This window comes from Oncorhynchus mykiss, chromosome 28, assembly GCF_013265735.2.
Source record: "Oncorhynchus mykiss isolate Arlee chromosome 28, USDA_OmykA_1.1, whole genome shotgun sequence".
Lineage (NCBI taxonomy): Eukaryota > Metazoa > Chordata > Actinopteri > Salmoniformes > Salmonidae > Oncorhynchus > Oncorhynchus mykiss.
Genome location: NC_048592.1, coordinates 6,752,188 through 6,771,687, shown reverse-complemented (window position 1 = coordinate 6,771,687; position 19,500 = coordinate 6,752,188). Strand labels below are relative to the sequence as shown.

At 42.5% G+C, this 19,500-nt stretch overlaps 1 protein-coding gene across 4 annotated transcripts in view; it reads left to right on the top strand.

Moving 5' to 3' along the window:
• The window catches only part of LOC110508403 (serine/threonine-protein kinase STK11), a 47,007-nt gene extending 28,127 nt beyond the window's left edge, over positions 1 to 18,880 (top strand). For 2 of the 4 annotated variants that reach the window (XR_005040119.1, XR_002471301.2), the window contains exons 5-11: positions 3,282 to 3,414; positions 3,580 to 3,716; positions 5,309 to 5,436; positions 9,324 to 9,381; positions 13,710 to 13,909; positions 16,418 to 16,661; positions 17,533 to 18,880. Coding sequence is in view for 2 of the 4 variants with exons in the window: in XM_021588914.2 (XP_021444589.2) it covers positions 3,282 to 3,414; positions 3,580 to 3,716; positions 5,309 to 5,436; positions 9,324 to 9,381; positions 13,710 to 13,909; positions 16,418 to 16,611 (850 nt within the window). In the remaining 2 variants the exon portion in view is untranslated. The remainder of the gene's footprint in view (positions 1 to 3,281; positions 3,415 to 3,579; positions 3,717 to 5,308; positions 5,437 to 9,323; positions 9,382 to 13,709; positions 13,910 to 16,417; positions 16,662 to 17,532) is intronic. The other 2 variants (XM_021588914.2, XM_021588915.2) reach the window with 2 other exon arrangements.
• Positions 18,881 to 19,500: the final 620 nt, after the last annotated feature.

The window sequence follows — 19,500 nt, the reverse complement described above, 5'->3', positions numbered from 1 at the left end:
AAGCAAACCATATGATTTAAATGGAAAGTATTTCCATAAATAACAAAGGTGACTGTAAGAAGCACTCATCATTTCAAAAAAGCTATATGTCATATTAAGCAGCACATAAACACTCTAAATAGGTCATGAGCCAGACGGCCTAAGAAGCAATGAAAATGAATTATTTAGGCTATATTATTAGTCTATATCAATGCTATAGACTACAAATACATACTTTGAAGCGAGTGTGACGAACTAAGCTGGCAGGAACATTAAGCTCCTCAGCATTTAAACAACACTTCGTTGTATTAAATCCTTAGTCTATAAATTGCACATATAGGCTGTGTCTTACTTAGAATTAAATGAAAATGAAATGGAAAAATTCCTTATTTGGCTCAGTCTACCGTGCCTTTGAATTCACTTTGAGAAACACGATTTTGGCCAGAGTCTGTGGCTTATGCGATGGTGCCTTGAGAGTAGGCCAGCAGCGGAAAATACTCTCTCTGTGCTTGCAGAGCCACTGGGGATGCTAAAAAACCTTTGGCCACTCTTGCCAGGCAGGGCAGGGATGAGGAGATGTCTTTCCAAAAGGTGATAACGTCTGCGTTTCTTCTCATTACCGTTATGTACTCCTTTACCTCTGCTTTTGATTGTACAGAGGACCGCTGCTGCTGAATGACGAGCTGAACATGTGAGGTCTTTTGGGCACTTCGTTTTGCTCAAGGGCAGGTTTGGGTGCTGCTGGTACGGCAAATGCACCTGCCGGAGGCACATTAATAGCCTCTGTTTCCTTCACAAGGAGGTTGCGTATCTCTCCAAGCTGGTTACGCACCAGCTCATCCCTTATCACCCGCTCAGTTTTAAACCTGGGGTCCAGGATGGCAGTTAGGACAAGATGTTTATCATTATAATACCCCCTGTAATGAGTGGAAACGTTATCTGATCGTTTCTGCAAAAGCAGCAATGTCTATGGCCTGAGACACGGTAGTCAGCGGTTTATTTCTGACACCACGGGGAACGTGGGCATGATTCTCCCCATCTCTTTCTGCATATTATCGGTGAGGTCAGCTTGTGTTGTCAGTACCTCCACCAGGACCTGTAGCCAACTCATTTCGTTTAGGGTGAGTTTTGCATCATCAAAGGTAGACTTCAGTTTGTTTTGCCACAGTGGGTCTCTTTAGAACATCTTTATACAGACTCAATCATGCGTAATTGGCTGTTCTTGTCATATATGCTGTTGTGGGATGCACTCCCAATCTGTCACTTTCTTCTGTGTTCAATGTACACTTCCTAACACCTTTCAGAAGTTTTTCCAGTTTCTGGATCAGTCCGCTAACCCCATCATGCATGTTAATGGCATCCTTTGTTGCGAACTGAAGCATGTGAATTGGGCACCGTAAATGGAGATTTGACTCTGAAGTACTGGTTTACCATCATGTCCACATTGTTGGCTATATGGTCAGTTTGGAACTGAGATCGCAGGTGGTGCGCCCTCCATATCGGATGCCTCATCTTCCTCCTGTCCATCATCATTGGTCTCCTCAAAACAAGGTAGGTTGAAGGCTTCGACCATGTTGCTTGCGCTGTCAGTCACCACTCATATTAATTGTCGCTGCACGTTCCAGTTCCTCAGGACACTATTTTTGGTAAATGGCCTCTGCTGTGTGGTGTTTTTGTATGTGCTCGCAGCTCAACAACACTGTTTGTCCTTGATAGTTTCCGTCAATGAAACTGGCGACAATCCCCAGGAAACAGTGTCCCTTTCAGGTAGTCCAAATGTCGTTGACACAAAACCATCACCTAGCTGCAATAGTTCTCAAATTGGCTTCCATTTCTTGCAGGGCCGGTGTGTAGCCTGGTTTAGCTTCACTAAACCAGGCTACACACCTGGTTTAGGCTGCACACGGCTAAAAGGCTACACACCTTGCAGAATACCACATCCCTTCCCATTCTCCCTTAGTTATTTGGGAGAAACTCTCCAAATGCAGGTGTGCCAAGTTTGTAGCATCATACCCAAGAAGACTCAAGGCTGTAATCTCTGTCAAATCTGCTTCAACAAAGTACTGCGTTAAGGGTCTAAATACTTATGTAAAGATGTTTTTGTATTTTTTGCAAAAATTTCCCAAAACCTGTTTTTGCTTTGTCATTATGGGGTATTGTGGGTAGATTGATGAGGGGGGGAATGATTTAATACATTTTAGAATAAGGCTGTAATGTAACAATTTCGAGAAAGTCAAGGGGTCTGAATACTTTCCGAATGCACTGTAAGCAGATTAATAAATTAGCTACCACCTCAACTTATTTTCCCAGCCAGAGATCAATTAGCCTAACTAAATATATAGACAGAGATTCAGTGAAACAAAATCACATTGATTATCAGACAGGCTTTTTTTTTTGAGTAAAGAGCAAAATCCACTTAAGTTAACATTGTAGCAACTTGTTTCCTCTCTTTGTGCTTTTCTAAGACTGGCGGTTTCCTGGTCTCCTCACTCCACTGCTGCCCGCTTCATTGTTCTCAACACCAGTTTAAATCAATATACTGTTTTCTAGAAATCATGCTGTTTGGGCTCATTTACATTTCTATGATGTCGGACTGGGCCTGGGCTCGGGCTTCAGCTCACCAGGCTGGGCCAGAGAAATTAATGGCCATGATGAGGCTGATTGTTTCTGCAAAAGCAGCGATGTCTATGGCCTGAGACACGGTAGTCAGCAGTTTATTTCTGACACCACAGGGAGAATCATGCCCAGCTTCCCCATCTCTTTCTGCATATTATTGGTGATGTCAGCTTGTGGTGTCAGTACCGGGCTCTAATTTTCAGGCCCGAGGAGAACACTTTTGGCTGTGGTCAAAATGACCCCGAAGGACTGGATTTTTATTTCATTTGAAGTCTTTATACAGAAACACTAAGCAATTTATGTATATTTATTAAGAACAAGTTCATTGACAAGGTCATTAACATTTTGAAGAATTGAATAAACCACCTATTGGCTATGATATAAAATATGCCTCTGGGTTCAAAATGACCCCAGTATGAGGGTTAATTGTTACCCAGAAATGAGTTGATATATATAACGGCTGCATTGGGCCTTTAAACACTAATTTATAGTCACACTTGATTAAAAGACCTATTAGATTGCTTGGATCGATACATCGTGAATGGCTGAGCTCACACTTGTGTCGTGTAAATTATGCACTGATGTTTTGATTTATGCAAAATATCAAGTTGTTTGTGGTGTGCACAGATCTCAAGTTAGGATTCACCGTAGAGAGGATTTTATTATTAACCCTCCCTCCCTCTCAGGTACTTTTTACAGCTGTTAGATGGCCTTGAATATTTGCACAGCCAGGGAATCGTTCACAAGGACATTAAACCAGGAAATCTGCTTCTGACTACCGACGGGGCACTCAAGATCTCCGACCTGGGCGTGGCAGAGGTGAGATGTCATCTCACCTCAGTCACCTTTACCTGTATATTACCTATTGTTAGGGATATGCATGTTCTTAACTATATTATGCAGACATCATTCTTCCCTCTAATGAGTGTGCTGATTTTGAGCCTTTTCTCCCTATCTCTCGCCCCCACCCCCCACCCCCACCAGGCTCTGCACCCGTTTGCAGAGGATGACACGTGTCGTACGAGTCAGGGCTCGCCGGCGTTCCAGCCCCCCGAGATCGCCAATGGCCTGGACACCTTTTCAGGGTTCAAAGTGGACATCTGGTCCGCAGGCATCACACTGTGAGTAATAGCCATTGCAATGTCCAAGTCCACCCTGACCCCTAGCTCAGCACCTTCTGTTGATCTGGAAGGATAATCAATGGTAATGAAAATAGCTCCACCGAGCGCTTTGATTACCTATCTGTCCAACATACACTGAGTGTACAAGAGATCTGCTCTTTCCATGACATCGACTGACCAGGTTTATCCAAGTAAAAGCTATGATCCTTATTGATGTCCCTTGTAAAATCACCTTCAATCAGTGTAGATGAAGGGGAGGAAATGGGTTAAATAAGGATTTTTAAGCCTTTAGGCAATTGAGACATGATCTGTGTTCGAATACTTGTACTAACTGCACTAACCATACTATTTGTGACGTGAATTGAGTATTTAGTATGCCAAAAGTTCCCGGATGTCATACTAAATTCTCCAAAATATGAAGTATACACGCATAATTCAGGAAATGGCCGTGGCTTCACATCGTTTCCAGATTTGAAGAAAATATCGGAAAATAGGCAGTCGAAATACGAGAGAGGATACAAATGAGTTGCTTTAACTAATTATGACAGATGTTAAGAAAATGTTGAGCAATGTAATAAAGTAATGCCTTTTAAAACAGGTTACCTTACATGTTATATTGGCTGACAATTTGTTAGCTGCGCTGTCCATAGTGTTACAGCAGGATGTTGATACAACAGTAGCTAAGATGGGGAGAAGTCTGTCCATAATAAAGCGCTGCTCTGCCTTAACAACACTATCAACAAGGCAGGTCCTGCAGGCCCTAGTCCAGTCGTGTGGTCAGGTGCCACAAAGAGGAACTTAAGAAATGTACAATTGGCTCAGAACAGGGCTGCACGGCTGGCCCTTAAATGTACACGGAGAGCTAACATTAATGATATGCATGTCAATCTCTCATGGCTCAAAGTGGAGCAGAGATGACTTCATCACTACTTGTTTTTGTAAGAAGTTTTTACCAGCTGAATGTACCGAGCTGTCTGTTTAATCTACAAACACACAGCTCTGACACCCATGCATGTTCCACAAGACATGCCACCAGAGGTCTCTTCACAATCCCCAAGTCCAGAACAAACTATGGGAGACGCTCAGTTTTACATAGCGCCATGACTACGTGAAACTCTATTCCACATCCAGTAACTGATGCAAGCAGTAGAATCAGATTTATTAATTTTTTTAAAGATAAAAATACACCTTATGGAACAGCGGGGACTAAAGAGACACACACTGGTACAAGCACACGCACAGTGGTATTATATTGTAGTGCTGTAATATTGTTATGATTTACTGTTTGTCTTTTGTTTTATGTGTGGTGTAAGTGCCTTAATGTGATTGGACCCGAGGAAGAGTAGCTGCTGCCTTGGCAACAGCAAATGGTGATCCCTAGTAAATACAAATTCCCCGATGAATTGAGGCTGTTCTGAGGGCAGGGGGGTCCTTAATGTTTTTTACACTATTTTCAACGGCTTTCTTTGTATTATCATTTTGAGAGGTAATTATACCAGGTCATAGACCATGCAAGTTAACAGATCTCAGATATGAAGTCTCAAACTCATAATATGTGATGTCTTGCCTGTTTCCCTTTTTCCATGCCGTAGATACAACATTACAACGAGTCTTTATCCGTTTGAAGGTGACAACATCTATAAGCTATTTGAGAACATTGGGAAGGGAGACTACAGTGTTCCAGAAGAGTGCGGGCCTGCCCTGTCAGACCTACTGCAAGGTGAGGATGACCATGATGAAGACATCTCTGAATAAAAGGTTGATTTAGCTCGAGGCTTTAAACAGCCGTTAGTCAGTCAGTGGCTTACTCTGGTCATGTAGAGTAAAGTGAGAGCTTTCTTCCAGGTCAACTCAAATGCACCCGATTTCAACTACTGATGGACTAAAATTGAATGTTAGTGCTGGGCTGGAACAAAAGCCTGCACCTGCTATCTATCCCGGACAGGAGTTGGCCACCATTGTGTGTTAGGGGAATCACTGGAATACATTGAAATGCCCTGTGGTATTTTCTGAGCTTGTCCAGTAGATGGCACCATAACGTTGACTCCATCTGTCTCCTCTGCATCAGAGGCCTGTAAAACCTATCATACACTCTATTGAAATTCCTCTGAAGAACCCTGCCGCTATCACTTTCCAATTGACATAGGAACAGAAGTGGACTACGCATATGGTAGAACCTCAGACAATGAGATTTGGCCTTGGAGACTTAAGATATAAAAGGGAGATATCTTCTTCAGAAAGAGGAATGTTAGCACGCCTTGTGGTGCAGTCTAGATACTTCAAAATTATTTCATTCCCGGGGTGTGTGTAAGTTCACGTGTGCGTGCGTATACAGTAGTGTTTCCCTCTGTGACATTCAAAGGAACCTCATCTGCATCAGAGATAAACCTTTGACCTGTCCTACACTTGGGTAGTGTAGGACAGGTCAAAGGTTTATCTCTGATGCAGATGAGGTTTGTCTGCAAGCTCATCATAGCTTTTGCAAAAGACCCACACGCATTTTGTGAACGAGACTAGATTCAGAATAGAAGTATTTTTTCCCCTTTGTTAAACTTCTTTTTAGTCAAAGCAATTCAAGCTTAAAAATAGTAATAGAAATTGGTTTGATATTTCTCTAGTCAGCACTGTCATTAATGCAGACCACCATTATCTGACTGTCCATTTCCTCTTGACGTGTCTGTGCGCATGCCTGCTTGTATGTTAGATATGTGTGTATGGTGACGCAGCCCAGTTCTAAGAGCCAGCCTGCAATTAGCGTCTCTAAAATAAACTCGCTGCCTGACACAAAGGTGTCCTTCAGCACGCCCATGAATGCCATCAGCACGCATGGCGTACCTCCCCCAACCTGTAGAAAGTAGAACCCATTAACGTAGTCATGCTGATAGCTCTGCACGGCTATGGCATTGAAAAAGCATTAGTTCATTTTGGGGACCTAATTGGAATGACTGTGTTAGTGTAGGTTGATAAATGTCTTGGCACTATATATTATCACATTTATTGCAGCAGTGTGCACATTTTGCGATGCTCTAGTCTGACCGTTTTGTCATAGTATTTGTATTATGAGCAGTTCATCGTTGTCATTCTGTCCTCGGATAGCCCCCCCCCCCTTGCTTTGGCAGCGTGCTAGGCAGTAATAAGGACAGAGAGATGGATAGTAGGGATGTGCAAGATTAGGGCCAACCCCATTTTGACGGCTGGTCGTTTGTTTGGCTGATAGGCTATTGGTCGACCAAGATTTATTTTCGTCAAGCAGTAGTAGAAAAAACAAAATGTACACCATGATTTATAAGACACCTGTCTGAGTGGAGGCCCTGGGGATGGCACAGTGCATCAGTCTAAGAGATGTGCTACTGAAATTGTTTGTGGTTATTATGTACGAACAATTGTGCAAAACAAAATAAAAACTATTATTTTATAACATGCACTTTCTCCCACATTGGATAGTGGTTGCTGTTCTGACACACATCAGTGCGCTGTTAAATTGTTGCCTTTTCCTAGACCTTGTTGCCAAGTGCAAAATAGCAAAGTTACCCAGCATATTGGCGTTGAGAACGATGCGGCAAGCAGCAGCAGAATTGGGAGATGAGAAAACAGCCCTTGACTTAATTGTCTAAGAACAGTGAGGAGAGAGGAAACCCCAACTTAATTAGGTCTGTAATCAACAGCCTAACTGTGCCTGGCTTTATAAACCATCCATATATACAGAAGTAAGACAGATCCTGCTTCTGTTGCCTGTTTGAGTGGTTTGTTTTAATAGCCTACTGATCCCGTGAGCACCGAGCCTCACGCAACAATTTCACAAATTCGGCAGTTTTTAATCTTTGCTATGCTTTTACACTTTTTATTGTTAGACCAGCCTCTCTGGTATTATCCAAATTGTCGGATTCATATTCATTATCGAAATAATAACCCTCTTTCCTTGATCACCTTATTGTTATAATTACTATTATGATCATCATTATAATAATAAGTAATGTCATTATCATTAGTAGGCTTATTAGAGCAGCCTTGTATTACCACCATCAAGCTGTAGGCCTAAGAGCCCATCCTGTTTAGTCTTAATACCGTAACTTAGGCAGGCCTACAGTGCATTCGGAAAGTATTCAGACCCCTTGACTTTTTCCACATTTTGTTACCTAACAGCCTTATTCTAAAATGTATTAAATTGTTTTTTTTCCCCTCATCGGTCTACACACAATACCCCATAATGGCTGCAAATGTATTAAGAATAGAAAACTGATATTACATTTACATAAGTATTCAGACCCTTTACTCAGTACTTTGTTGAAGCAACTTTGGCAGCGATTACAGCCTCAAGTCTTCTATGACGCTAAAAGCTTGGCACACCTGTATTTGGGGAGTTTCTCTCATTCTTCTTTGCAGATCCTCAAGCTCTGTCAGGTTGGATGGGGAGCATCGCTGCAGAGCTATTTTCAGGTCTCTACAGTGATGTTTGATCGGGTTCAAGTCTGGGCTCTGGCTTGGCCAGTCTAGGACTTTCAGAGACTTGTCCCGAAGCCATTCCTGCATTGTCTTGGCTGTGTGCTTAGGGTCATTGTACTGTTGGAAGGTGAACCTTAGCACCAGTCTGAGGTCTTGAGCGTGCTGGAGCAGGTTTTCATCAAGGATCTCTCTGTACTTTGCACCGTTCATCTTTCCCTCGATCCTGACTAGTCTTCCAGTCCCGGCTGCTGAAAAACATCCCCACAGCATGATACTGGCACCACCATGCTTCACTGTAGGGATGGTGCCAGGTTTCCTCCAGATGTGACGCTTGGCGTTCACGCCAAAGAGTTCAATCGTGGTTTCATCAGACCATAGAATCTTGTTTCTCGTGGTCAGAGAGACTTTAGGTGCATTTTGGCAAACTCCAAGCGGTCTGTCATGTGCTTTTACTGAAGAGTGGCATCCGTCTGGCCTCTCTGGCATAAAGGCCTAATTGGTGGAGTGCTGCAGAGATGGTTGTCCTTCTGAAGATCTCCAAAGAGGAGCTCTGTCAGTGACCATCGGATTCTTGATCACTTCCCTGACCAAGGCCTTTCTCCCCCAGTTGCTCAGTTTGACTGGGCGGGCCAGCTCTAGTAAGAGTCTTGGTGGTTCCAAACTTCTTCCAGATCTGTGCCTCGACACGATCCTGCCTCGAAGCTCTAAGGACAATTCCTTCGATCTCATGGCTTGGTTTTTGCTCTGACATGTACTGGTGTGTGCCTTTCCAAATCATGTCCAACCAATTGAATTTACCACAGGTGGACTTCAATCAAGTTGTAGGAACATCTCAAGGATGATCAATGGAAACAGGATGCACATGAGCTCAATTTCGAGTCACATTTTCAGACCCTTCGCTATATCTAAATAAGCTAATAAATTTGCAAAAATGCATAATTCTGTTTTCGCGTTGTCATGACGGGGTATTGTGTGTGTGTGATCCATTTTGAGAATAAGGCTGTAGCGTAAGGAAATGTGGAAAAAGGGAAGAGGTCTGAATTCTTTCCGAATGCACTGTAAATGTGTACTCTTCCTCTGTATTATAATTATTCCTATTTCCCCCTTTTTTATCTCCCTTTTCCACTCCTGTGTTCTTACATTTAGCTTCTTTGTCTTCTCCAGGAATGCTTGAATATGATCCTGTCAAGAGGTTTTCAATACAGCACATAAGGCAACACAAGTAAGTGACTGACGTAATCCATGTTGAAAATAGCCTAAATGACACCTTCCAAGTCTTCAGTTCGATTCCATTCATCTTCTGATTCGATTGAACTGAAATGGAATTGACCCTGACAATACTCCAGTCCATGTGCCCTCTTTGCCCTCAGCTATGCTGTGAAGTCTGTCACTGTTCATCCAGACTGTTCCACACAGAGAATTAGAATTATTCTGTTGTGGTTCTCTGGTTCTACTGCTCCAGCATCAAAGACAGACTGCCTGAGACCTGAGGAGGCAAAGGGATGGGCACTTTATATCACACAATCTCAAGCTATGAGTTTCTCTAAGAACCTCAGACAATTAGATTTTTTGCCTTGGGGAGAGTTCAGCTATAAAATGGAGATATCTTCTTCAGAAAATAGGAATGTTAGCACACCTTATGGTGCAGTCTAGATGCTTCGAAATGAAATAAACAAGTAATGGTACGCTAGAAACCGAGAAGTCATAGATCTTTGTTTTTATTAGTATGCAATAAGCAGGCTCGACAATAACACTTGTCCAGGGAAAGTACAATTTCTTTTGGACAAGCAAATTATAGATTTTAAGTTGTCAGAATGAACAAATCAAATAAATCACTCAAGAATCACAATATTAGGCTGCTCCAATCACAATTTGATCATAGTGTCCTCTGGATGCAATGTGTTGCGCACTGTCCTCCCAATCTCTCCAGAGCTTATAGGAGTAGAATTATTGTAGGCCAGCATTGATAGGCACGAGCGGTCTTTCAATGATATGAAGTCGCAAGTTGGGTTTTATTGTCAGTTAATTTTGCACGCCCAATTTTTCAGTTTTTGATTTGTTAAAAAAGTTTGAAATATCCAATAAACGTCATGATTGTGTCCCACTTGTTGTTGATTCTTCACAAAAAAATACAGTTTTATATCTTTATGTTTGAAGCCTGAAATGTGGCAAAAGGTCGCAAAGTTCAAGGGGGCCGAATACTTTCGCAAGGCACTGTACAACAGACTATCAAGATAACCAGCCAAAAACTACACAATGTTTTGAATTGGTTATCTTGCTAGTTAGCTATTAGCATGTATTAATATCATTGTCATGTCTGATGTCCTAAAAAACCTTCCACCGCCACTTGTGTATAACTGCAAATGGCAGACACTCAGTTGTGCAGTTGATGAAACCAATGCTGCATACTCTGGTTGTAAACTGTCTCAAGTGCTGAAAATCTGGTGTCGAGAAATAATTCTGACACCATTGGAAAGCTGGCATTCTCCACTATGCAATACTGGCCGTAACGGAAATATTTTTAGAATAGCCTACTAGACAAGTAACTTCTATGTTCTCAAGATCTTCCTGAAAACAGAATATTTTAGCATACAAATAGATCAACAAACATGTTGGCTAGTTGAAGTCAATAATAATAATTCAAATTTTCAGTCACCTTTTTGGCTCACGGTGTTGGCCCATTTGTTGGTGGGGGACAAGAAACTTGAGCTTTTGGAAAAGTCAGAAATCTGTCCTACTTTTCCAAATTGGCCCCAAAAAGTTTATTTCAAGCCCTATAATACGGTCTATTCCATCCTTGTGATGTGTGTGCATACAGTTGTATTTTCCTCTGAAATTAATAGCCTTGAAATTATTAGACCTCCAAACATATGCTTAATATTATTATTTGTTGCATGCTCGTTGATACAGACAAGATGCTCCGATGACATCAGTGGGCTAGGAAAGTATAAACTAGAGGTCGACCGATTTTATGATTTTTCAACGCCGATACCGATTTAATTGGCCAACTTTAAAAAAAAATATATATATATTTATTTATTTATTTGTAATAATGACAATTACAACGATACTGAGTGAACAATGAATACTTTTTTATTTTAACTTAATATAATACATAAAAATCTATTTAGTCTGAAATAAGTAAAGAAACATGTTCAATTTGGTTTAAATGACGCAAAAACAGTGTTGGAGAAGAAAGTAAAAGTGCAATATGTGCCATTTAAAAAAAAAAAAGCTAACGTTTAAGTTCCTTGCTATATGGAAGCTGTTGGTTCCTTTTAACATGAGTCCTCAATATTCCCAGTTAAGAAGTTTTAGGTTGTACTTATTATAGGACTATTTCTCTCTATACCATTTGTACATCATATACCTTTTGACCATTGGATGTTCTATTAGGCACTTTAGAATTGTTAGCCTAATCTCGGGAGTTGATAGGCTTGAAGTCATAAACAGCATTGTGCATCAGGCATTGCTAAGAGCTGCTGGCAAACGCAGTAAAGTGCTGTTTGAATGAATGCTTACAAGCCTGCTGCTCCCTACCAACGCTCAGTGAGACTGATCTATCAAATATCAAATCATATACTTAATTCTAATATAATAAACACACAGAAATATGAGCCTTTGGTCATTAATATGATAAAATCCAGAAACTATAATTTTGAAAACAAAACGTTTTATTCTTTCAGTGAAATACGAAACCGTTCCGTATTTTATCGAACATGTGGCAACCCTAAGTCTAAATATTGCTGTTACATTGCAGAACCTTCAATGTTGTCATAATTATGTAAAATCCTGGCAAATGAATTACTGTCTTTACACAGTTGGCAACGAGCCAGGCGGTCCAAACTGCTGCTGACTCTGCTTGTACAGAACGCAAGAAGTGACAATTTCCCTAGTTAATATTGCCTGCTAACATGAATTTATTTTAACTACATATGCAGGATTAAAAATATATACTTGTGCATTGATTTTAAAAAAGGCGTTGATGTTTATGGTTAGGTACATTTTGTGCAATGCATGTGCTTTTTCCGCAAATGCACTTTTGTTAAATCATCACCCGTTTGGCGAAGTTGAAGTAGGCTGTGATTCGATGATAAATTAACATGCACCGCATTGATTATATGCAATGCGAAATAAGCTAGTTAACCTAGTAATATTATCAACCATGTGTAGTTAACTAGTGATTATGTGAAAATTCATTGTTTTGTTTTTAATTAGATAAGTTTAAAACTTCCTTGCAACATAACTTGGCTCCTTGCAGCCACAAGGTCCTTTTGATGCTGCACTTGCGTAACAAGTGGTCAGCCTGCCACGCAGTCTCCTCGTGGATTGCAATGTAATTGGCCATAATCGGCGTCCAAAAAGGCAGGTTAGCGATTGTTATGAAAACTTGAAATCGGCCCTAATTAATCGGCCATACCGATTAAACGGTATATGGTATGGAGGGAGAGGAAGAATAGAGAGGGAGAGAGGCTGGCCAAAGCATGCTGAAGTCTAGTTACCAAATGTGCCTTCAACTTATCTGTAACGTATGTTTAATACAATTATATTTAAACTTAATCTGATTGTCTGGGCCCTCAGCTGGTCAAAATTTGAGATCAATATATCAACAGGAAAGTAATACTACACCGATTTCAAAAGTGGGTCTATGTGTGTGGCAATCAAGATGTGCCTTCAGTCATAAGCAAAATAGATGTACAATACTGAAGTACACGCATGCGAACCATGCATACTCACTGAAGTCTTGCAGATGTTTTCTTGGTTTTGTGCATGTTCCAGGTAATTGCAATTTCTTCTTTCGTACCGGTACTCTGAAAAGGTAAACAATACTTTCTTGTAGATATTGCCTCACGTTTCTAGCAGCTGAAGGACCGACACCACGGACAATCGGCAGAGTAAGATCAAGTATCATTTTATTCAATATTTCAACACTACCTGACAGGCAAGCTGAAATCAATTTTCTCCATTTCTGTGTGTGTGAAAGAGACCAGAAGAGAGAGAAGTATTTTCAAAGTGCATTCTGACACTTGACTAAAATAAACTCCAATGACTTTGATGACTCAGTTTCCATGGTTACTAATAAGTCATCCTTTTTCTATAAGGGGGTCCTTGGCCCTCTTGCAATTTGGGGAGAGAAAAAGAGTGAGTGAGAAAGGGAAAGAAAGTAACCCTAGGGAGAGAACAAGAGGGGCGAGAGAAATAAACCCTAATCACCCCCTCAGTAGCCCTCCTGCTGAAACACCCTCCACAACTGACTCTGATGGTGCCTCATTTAAACTCTTTAAAGCAGCATGGTGCTGGGTATATAAGCAGTGAAGCATACATGAATCCCCCCCCCCCGTCACACACTGAAATACACTTTCTATATCAGGTTGGGTTGCATTAAAATGTAGCTAAATGTCGGCATATGAAAACTGACTTAAGTTGTGATACAAACATGTGGGTCAGCCTATTGGAGAGGTATCGGGCTATACTGGCTTACCTTTTGCCAAGATGTGTTTAGTAACTAGTCATACAATTCCCCCCACCCACTTTGCCTTCTGCCCTTAGCTGGGTACGTAAAAAACACCCGCCAACAGAACCACCGGTGCCGATCCCTGCCAGCGCGGAGAGCCGGGACGTGTGGCGCAGCATGACGGTGGTGCCCTACCTGGAGGACCTGCACGGGTACACCGAGGAGGAGGACGACGACGAGGAGCTCTACGACCAGGAGGACACAATCATCTACACTCAGGACTTCACTGTGCCAGGTAAGAAGGGAGGAGCCCTACATAATTCCACTTTATTGGGGTATTGTGTGTAGGCCAGTGACAAAAAATCTCAACTTAATACATTTTAAATTCAGGTTGTAACGCAAAATAATGTGGAAATAGTTGGAGTGAATACTTTCTGAAGACACTGTATATGACTTCCCTGTGCCAGGTAGAGGGAGCGAGATAGAAACAGACACACACATGGATTGGTGGCGGGCTCAGGAAAGGCATGGCGAGTTCAGATGGAGGATAGACTACAGTCAGTAGGAAGCAAAATAGATCAAAACTTCAAGTGCCTATAGTTTGTTTTTAAAAGGCTTTGGGGGAACAGTGTTGCAGCCTTCTCTTTACATGTTTCAGTTGTTTTTTGAATACTGTATGCCACAAAGACGGGGCTTAACCATGTCCTTTTTTAAGTTGATGCTACCAGTTTAGACTGTTAAACGTTCAAAGCTCGGGGGGGACCATTCAACTGGAAATATAACATACTACCTCCGTTAACTTACTGCACTAAAGACATTTTGTAGGTTGGGCAAGCCTCACAGTTTGGACAGTTGGTATACTCGAACATCAATAAATACACATCTTTCCTGAGTCTTGGTTATAATGGCTTAAGAGGACCTAAACCTAGTGCTTGAAGAATTCTGATTTTGTTAGCTAGACTTCTCTTTATTTTCATTCAAGTCTTGCTTGGCAACAAAGGGACTGTAAATATAACCGCCGTGTTCCCTGCCAAAATCAAATTGTTCAATGGAGCCGCAGAGAACGTGAATGGCGGTGATTATCTAATAATACACTACATGACCAAAAGTAGGTGGACACCTGCTCGTCGAACCTCTCATTCCAAAATCATGGGCATTAGTATGGAGTTGGTCCCCCTTTGCTGCGGGGACTTGCTTCCATTCAGCCACGAGCATTAGTGAGGTTAGGCACGGATGTTGGGCGACTAGGCCTGGCTCGCAGTCGGCATTCCAATTCATCCCAAAGGTGTTTGATGGGTTTGAGGTCAGGGCTCTGTGCAGGCCAGTCAAGTTCTTCCACACCGATCTCGACAAACCATTTCTGTATGGACCTCGCTTTGTGCACAGGGGCATTGTCATGCTTAAACAGGATAGGGCCTTCCCCAAACTGTTGCCACAAAGTTGGAAGCACAGAATTGTCTAGATTGTCATTGTATGCTGTAGCGTTAAGATTTCCCTTCACTGGAGCTAAGGGGCCATTTCCACTCTGTAGTCCAATGGCTGCAAGCTTTACACCACTCCAGCCGACGCTTGGCATTGTGTATTGGGATATTGGGCATGTGTGCTGGTGCTCAACCATGGAAACCCATTTCATGAAGCTGATTGTGGACTTCAGGAAACAAGCAGAGGGTGCACGCCCCTATCCACATCGATGTGACCGCAGTAGAGAAGATGGAAAACTTACACATCACTGACGATCTGAATTGGTCTACCCACACACACAGTGTGATGAAGGCGGCGCAACCTTAGGAGGCTGAAGAAATTTGTCTTGGCCCCTAAAACCCTCACAAACGTTTACAGATGCACAATTGAGAGCATCCTTTCGGTTTGTATCACCGCCTGGTATGGCAACTGCACCGCCCATAACCGTAAGGCTCTCCAGAGGGTAGTGAGGTCTGCACAACACATCACCGGGGGCAAACTACCTCCCCTCCAGGACATCTACACCACCCGATGTCACAGGAAGGCCAAAAAGATCAAGGACAACAACAATCCGAGCCACTGCCTGTTCACCCCGCTATCATCCAGAAGGCGAGGTCAGTACAGGTGCATCAAAGCGGGGACCGAGATGCTGAAAAACAGCTTCTATAAACAGCCATCACTAACATCAAGTGGCTGCTGCCAACATACTGACTCAACTCCAGCCACTTTAATAATGGAAAAATGTATGTAATAAATGTTTCACTAGCCACTTTAATCAATGCACTTCATATAATGTTTACATACCCTACATTACTCATCTCATATGAGCAAGGAATTTTTTAAACCATATGACCTGACTACACAAATAATCTGGTCCCGTCATAGCCTGTCAGTTTTTTTTTTTTTTCTTCAGCTGATTGATTACTATGCCATACCCTACAGCTAGGGTCCTGAGTTTGTTAGTTTAGCCTAGTACCACACCAGGAAACTGGGCCCTAGAAAAACCATTCCCATCCCCCGGCCTCTGTGGGACCTGTGTTGCCACCTCTGAAATCACCACACAATGTTACAAAATAAAATAGTTTTCATGTTTTTTGTGGTGGGGGTGGGCCTCCATAGTTTTACGTGGCTCAGTACAACTACGACAGTTTCAGAATGTAACAGGTAAAAAAAATCTATAAAACAAGTCTCAAATATTAGGAAAATGCCTATCAGCTGTTTACAAAACAATGCGCTGCAACGAGAAGCGCTCTTGGTCTGTATATGTCTCTCTGTGTTTGTGACTGTCACGGTGTTCTGTGTTGACCAGTCTCTATTCCCTCTCTCTCTCTCTGTCCAACAGGCCAGGTGCCAGAGGAGGACTTAGACGAGGGTGAGGTGGATCGGAGCCGGGCCCAGGCCAAGCCTGTTTGTGTGAATGGAACAGAGAGCAAGGCCAAGCCAGAGTGCAGGTCCTCGTCCTCATCCAACCCCTCCCGCAAAGGAGTATCCACAGCCAGCAAGATACGCAAGCTCTCCACCTGCAAACAGCAATGACTCCACCTCAACAACCCACCTGGTGAGAAGGGTATGTCATTTTGGATGTGGTAGGTGTAATATTTTTTGCACTCTCTCAAAAAGCATTTACTCCTGAGTGATGGAGGGAATTGTGAATGAGACATTTGTGCTGGTGGGGGTGGAACTTCTTCTTCTGAAGAGAAGACCGAAGGAAAGACGGAGGGAGGGAAATGAAGACAGATGGAGGGAGTTACAGGAGGAGAGTGGAAAACAGATCCTCAGACAGTGAGGGAAGGGAGGAGAGAAACGGATGAGATTCAGCTGTCTTCTGTATGAGTCATCTCCATCACACCACTGCTCCCTAGGCATCCTCTCAGAGATGACACACACACACCACAACTGCATTAGGATGGCACACCTCTAACACACCTCTAACAAAGCCTCTCTCTCTTTTACTCACACATTTAGCCTTTGCGCTAGTTGTCATAAAGCTCTCGCGAGCACACCTAGACTGCAGAGCTACTTGGTAGGATGTGCAGCAGTGTCCGTATTAATTTGTTCCAGAAGATGACTCACGTTGGTCTAGATGGAGTGGGGTGCAGGCAGGATATTGTTTCCCTCTCTGTCCGTCGCTACCGCTCTCTCTGTCAGCTGTATTTTCTCTGTGATCCCGCCTGCCCGGCTCTCTCCTAAATAACCCCCATTCATTCTCCATGTAGGGTCTGCCACCATTCAGCTGCTTTATCTGTGTGCTGCTGGAGGCAGAGGGAAGTCTCGATCACTTTGTGTGTGTGTGCGGGTTTGACAAATAAGCCTTTGATGCTCATATAAGGAAAAGTGTGCCCTTAAATATCCTTTTTAAGTCGCTGTATGTCATAAATAATCCTTTTTGTCAGGCCATAGTCTCGTACAATAAAATGAACTAAATGAAGCTTGCCCTTCCTCTCTCTGTCCTCCCAGGTTCATCTTTTCCCGTCCTTCTGTTTTTGGAGTGCTTGGCAACGGTGAGAGAAGCCTGCTGATGTGGTGCCCCACGTTTCCTCCTGAACCATTCGGCTACAAACTCTTCTTCAAGGATGCCATGGACGTGACAGAGAGCGGGAAAGGAGAGAAATGGCGACTGCTCAGAGACTACCCTCGAGGGTCTTGGTGTGAAGTGGTTGTGTTTCCCTTCACTCCCTCCGTTGTCTGGCTGTCCCAGAGGAGGCGTGGCCTGGCCGTGTGAGACCCACCTTTTCTGAGTCCTGCCCCAGTTTGTTTTAGTTTATAGACAATCTTTTATTTTACAGAACCTAACTGCAGTTTTTAAAGATGCACATGTGTAAAAAGAATGACGTTGATAAAGAACACGTATATATTTAAACTATGATGACGATGATAGTGCTACCCATGTAAAACTGCATGCTGTGCGGAGCTTTGAGTAAGGAAAACTACTTGGTTAAGGACAGACAAATGGACTTAAACCTTGACAACCACCGCTGATGGTGAGTTGGGGGGGGGGGGTTTGTTTCCATTAGTTTTTGTTTTGATTATTTTTTTCCAATAAATATTTTGTAATTATTTATGTAAAACATGTCCCAACCAAACCCTATTTGTTGTCTGGCTCCCATTTTTTTATTTTCTGACGGTGCACGTGGTCATTATACTGCAGGGTTTTATTTATACATATGAATAAACCTTGTGGTTTTATTTCACACCAACACGATGTTAGTGGGAACGGAGATCGAGGGCGATTCGAAACTTTAAAACTGAAGAGGGGATCAGAAAATGTCAAATGGGTTTCTTCAGACCACGGAAAAACTTAAGTAATATGTTGTCGGGCATCTGTGTGTTAAAAAAAGATGCACTGCTAGCCTTTTTTCCACTCTGATCATCTTATTGTTCCCTGATCACATCCCTGGAAACTTCTCTCTTCCACCTCCATCTTTCCTTTTCTCCCTTGCTCTCTGGTCTGACTCACCTGCACTTTCCTCTGCTGTCTTTCTCCCTCTCTCTTCTGACTTACCTGCTATCTTCTTTGCCCTCCATCCCCCGCTTTCCCCTTCTCTCCATCCCTCCAACTCATCTCCTCTGCTCTCTCTCTTTTGCGCCCCCTCTCCTCCCTCCCTGTGCTATGACTCACCTGCTCTGTAATCTATTCTTAGTGCTGGCCTGATGGGGGCAGCTAATTGCGTAAGATGGAGAGAGACAAACACTGCCTTTACGTGTCAGCCCAGCACTGAGAGAATCTCTGGCAGAGCCCAGACCAGGCAAAACCTCAGCAATATACCTTTTGATTTAATAAAGAATTCCTGCTTTTCTGACCACATTCTTAGTTTATTTCTTAACTGTTGGAATGAACCCATCCCCATGATTGTGCTGATGGCATCTTTGACAATGTGTATGTCTGCCCTGCATCCTCTGTGGTTTACCAGTCATCTATTGCTGTCATCGCTATTTTGTTTCGTCGTTCAGTCTGCTCCCCTGCAAAGCCACCTTGAATTTATACAATGACGGAAGTGAACACAGGTTCTTCTGTCTTTTTTTTCTCAAAGAAATATGTACATTGCTTAGTCCCTGGAAGTTTAGGAATCACGGCATTACAAATCGTTCGGGATTTCTACTCTGTACAGATATTTCTTTCTATACATAGACGGGGACCTTTTTGTTCAACAGCTCGAACCCTGGTCCCAGTAGCAATGCCAAGGAATTCACACTTTATTTTGCAGAATAAAGTGAACAATGTAACAAGTACCAGTACCCAATATTTTAAGGTCTAAATCATGTTTGCAAACACAACATTGCTTTAACATGGAAAAACAATCCCTTCAAGTGAGGTTGGGTAATTGGGTGCCAATAACTCACTCATTGGCGCAAGGGAATGGGTGGCACACTTTTGCCCAGCTAACACCTGACTCCAATAATCAACTTTCAGTTTAGAATGCAATT